The following is a 4,326-nucleotide window of genomic DNA, read 5'->3' as shown; positions in this document are numbered from 1 at the left end:
CAATTGTATGTTACTGCTCTCCACCTCGAGCCGGGTCGTAACAAAGGCCATAGTGCCTTTATATGTAAATACAACGAGAAAAGAATATGATCAACAAGTGCATCAAGAGTATTTCAGCATAAACTGTATTTGTAAAAAAAAAAAAAAACACTGTACCGTACACAAAAAGAGGATTAGTGATGATTAAGATGAAAGTTAATTTTAGTTTTGTACTTGCAATTTAAAATACCACTGGGTCCGGGTTAATGAAGCCATCTCCAGTAAGCTCTAATCTTCCGCTGGGGATTCAGGGCTTTCACCACTTTTATTCATTTTATATACAAATAAGTGCCAGAGCAATACATGATTGCAATACATGATTGCTCTGGCACAGCTTGGATTTGTCTTCAAACCTACTACAAGAAGTTTTAAATGGTCATGAAACAGACTAAATTGAATAAAGCTGCCTGTATATGATCTACATAAGCACACCAGACCATCAGTTGGCTATTTCTATTTGATTTGGTCAGATTCCGTTTGAATTCAATGAAACAAGACCATGTAAAAGTTACTGTTTTTGCCCACGGGGCAGCCAAAATCAACAGAAAAATGTATTTTCCTTGTTGCTGCTTGTATGCCGATGATTAAGGGCAAGCCAGTGGCAGCAGCGCAGCAATAATATTATAAGTATGTGTGCACTGCCATAGCTGACACATTTAAATGTGCTGCAAACAAAGATGCTATACGTAAAAAGGCAAATCAGCGGGTTGTTCTTTTTAAGGAAGTTACAAAGTATTAATGTGGCTATGACACTGATGAAATCTTATTTAATTGACTTTTTTTCTTTTTTTCTATGATTTGCTGCTCTTTAAAATAAGTAAAGAGCCAAAACAAAGGACTGTCTGAAAGCAAGGTAAAGTGGTGAAAATCGTCTTAATATACCATACACTTAACGTGATACTGAGGTGGGACACACTGCTGACCCTGTGTTTAGCAGTGCATTGCTCTGCTTCCATGTTGGGACTCCTGTCTGCTTTTTCAAACTGAGACTATGGATAAGTACCTCATACAACACCACTTCAAAAAACCTGAACTATCCTTGAGCACCTATATAAAGTGAAGCACATCTCAAAGGCACAGCTTTACACACAGCTATCTATCTATCTTTTTTATTTCTTACAAGAAACACAAAGCTAAGAATAATGACTTATGTTGTTTATTTGGTAGTTGTCAGTCTGACTCACCTGTTCTTCTTTGGTATATAGCTGGAAGCACTCGTCCAGGGTACAGCTATGCTGCTGCAGATGCTGCTGCTGCTGGTTTCTGACACTCTCTGCATCTTTTACCACCTCCTCCTGGATGCTGCCAAACAGACTGAAACACAGGGTTTATTGTTCCCAATCAGTTGCAGAGTTGTGTTTACCATCTTTGAATCACCATATTTTTTTGGTCTATTTACAGACAAAAACTGAATCACTGAGTGTTCTGGATTACATTCACAACAGCTAATAAACTGTTGATTAACTGCCTTCCTGAATGCTTACCATTCTTTAGTCTTGTGCTCCCACTCGATGACAAGCTTCACATGGGGAGGTCCCCCAGGGCCACAGAACTTCAAAGCTCTACAATAAAGCAAGATAAAAACTGTAAAATCACATTTTAAATCTAAACACACATCTTATGATTATTTGTTTAGTCAATGTTAGTAGAAAATGTTGCTCATCTCCAAAAGCCACAAACCAGAAAACCAAGGCAGGCTGAAATATGTGTTGCTGCCATGAGAGAATAATGGACCTGTGGTGGTGATTTCATTTTATTTCACCTTTATATACACATACTCACACATACTCACACAGTGGCAACAACAATATTTACAAAAAGTGAAACTGGGCACAGGTAAGACCTGGCTTCACATCATGTATTAATATGCAAGCACATGATGTTGAGTCACAGTGTAGAGAGGGGTGTTGTGTTTGTATTGCAGAGCTTACCTTCACTGCTTTGATCTCAGCGAGAAAGATAAAACAGCATCTTGCAGGAACATGAAGGATCACTATGTTTCGGAGTTGTGTCAAAATTTAATTGCCTTTGATTTTGCAAAGCATCTGTATTCTTGATGTTGACAAGAATACAGATGACATTTCTAGCACTGACAAAAATTTGGCTGATTCTCACTATAAGTAGTTTCATTGTACATTCAAAGGAGAACTCGTGTTTTCTCTGTGAATGTGTTTAATGCATAAACATGTACGTACTGAGTGTAACCACTAGATGTCAGGCTTACTGATGTCGACACAATTTAAGGGGGTTAAATATTACTAATACTAGAAAAGGAATGAACTATTAGCTGATGTTCCTCCTATTGTATCTAAAAATGTGAAAGTACTTAAGTTTTATATGAGTGCTGCAATAATAATTGAATCTGGATGAACAAGAATCGTTATCTGCTTTGTCTGCCTACAAACTGCAGGACACACAAAGCATACTTTTCACAGAACCAATTCACCCATTTTAAAATACTATTTTTCAAGGATTCATGGAGTTGCTACTTGGGGCTGCTTGGCTTTGTGAATCTAACAAATTTAGACTGCACGTGTGTATGATTGTAAATGCATGTGTGCGTGTATTTGTCCTGTATTACAGTAAATAATAAAGCAAAGGACAGAGACAGAGAGTATGGAGCCAGCAGTGTGCCAATGGAATAATTGGAGACTTTTACAGTGTTAAATTATAACCAGTAATAAATAATAAAAAGATGATGAATTCACCAATTAAGAATTCAATTACCTTATACTGTCTTTAATAATTAATTAATTATTGCATTTATATAGTGAATTGCAGAATTAATTTTAAACGTTTTACTTTTGTTACTTTTACTAATGTTGTATTGTCTGTTTCTGATTAAGATTTCCATTTGATCACTTGAATTGAAGGAGCTCTCTGTATAAGAAGGCCACCTAAATGGAATCCAATTCACAGCGCAGCAGAGCTTTGATTGGCCAGACTGCTGCCAACACATAACAGCTGTTCAATTAAACACTGCAAAAGTCTATAATTATTATAGTGGCACACTCCAGATATAACAGCATAACAACATGCAGGCAAACAGCTATTATTTAGTAACAAAGTGAATACCCAGTAGGCTGACCAGGGCAATATATTTAAAAATTAAAATTCATTATATTAAAACATTTTCTACCTCACAATGTACTATTTGGTTGCTATATTTGGTGACAAGTGATAAAAGTACATTCATTATCTTCTCAAAACACAAAGCTGATAACATATGAAATCAAATGTTTTCTTTATTTTCTGTGATAATTGTGTTGATGCCATGTGTATTAAAGAAAAATCCACCAGCTTGTTTTTATGTTGATGAAAATAAAAATGCTAAAAAGTTGAAACTGTTGCAGCGAGTCTTATACTATATATAATATGTGAAGCCATATAAAATATACAATATATGATATAGGCAGGAGAATCCAAGAGCCTTTGTCATGTTTTTACAGTTTACAATACACATTGTGCTTTAACATGTACATAGCATCCATCACTGTCAAATATACTACACTATTTACTATATACTCTAAATAGACATGTATACAGGCATTTACATAACTACCAAATTCAAGTATATAAAGTAATCTTTTCGCCATTCGATATTTATTTATTTGAACTATTTGTATTTGTATATGATTCACAGAAACAATTGACTTGTATATACATGTATATATTTATATAGTTGTATGTTTGCTGCTTTTTGAATACACTTATTTTGTACTACTTGTATTTACTTGCTAAAACCAATAAAGCTGATTCTGATTCTGATGCTGTGCAAGCATATTGCTAATTTCTTGAGGCAGTATGCATGAATTGAACTCGGAAAGTATTGGTAGAAAAGAATCATTCATTCCTTTTTGTTCAGTTTGGAGTTTGGATACAAAAATCAGTAATGGAAAATGCTAAATAAAGACCAAGGACAAAGTCTCTATTAGACAGTGGTTCGACTAAAATAGGGATGAACATAAACATGAATTTAGCATAAAGCATCTTTATACATGCTGAGCTGACATGCAGGTCAGAGTCTGAATCGTAAAAAGTAAAATGTACAAACATGATAAGCAGCTGATGAATGACGACCTGAGGTGCTTAGTGACCTGCTGGCACCTATAAGGGAAACTGTAAGGTTCCCTTTCATAATTCCTTATTTGGACAGATGGCTTTTCCTCATTGTGTTTGTTCTTGTTCTGTTCTTGTGTTTGTTGAGTCAACAAGAAAAACTGGCTTTGGTTATAAATAATTAAATGCTATATACTTGTTCCTAAATAAACATTAAATAAATAAATA

At 35.0% G+C, this 4,326-nt stretch overlaps 1 protein-coding gene across 1 annotated transcript in view; it reads right to left on the bottom strand.

Moving 5' to 3' along the window:
* usp43a (ubiquitin specific peptidase 43a) overlaps window positions 1-4,326 on the bottom strand; it is a 103,964-nt gene that overhangs the window by 21,905 nt on the left and 77,733 nt on the right. The window contains exons 11-12 of the mRNA XM_035659634.1: window positions 1,524-1,601; window positions 1,224-1,353 (exon numbers count right to left, since the gene is read on the bottom strand). Coding sequence (XP_035515527.1) covers window positions 1,224-1,353; window positions 1,524-1,601 — 208 coding nt within the window. The remainder of the gene's footprint in view (window positions 1-1,223; window positions 1,354-1,523; window positions 1,602-4,326) is intronic.

Source organism: Morone saxatilis, unplaced genomic scaffold (genome assembly GCF_004916995.1).
Source record: "Morone saxatilis isolate NCDOM2014 unplaced genomic scaffold, NCSU_SB_2.0 Contig17, whole genome shotgun sequence".
Lineage (NCBI taxonomy): Eukaryota > Metazoa > Chordata > Actinopteri > Moronidae > Morone > Morone saxatilis.
The sequence above is the reverse complement of the archived record's forward strand: the minus strand, read 5'-3'. Positions and strand labels throughout refer to the sequence as shown.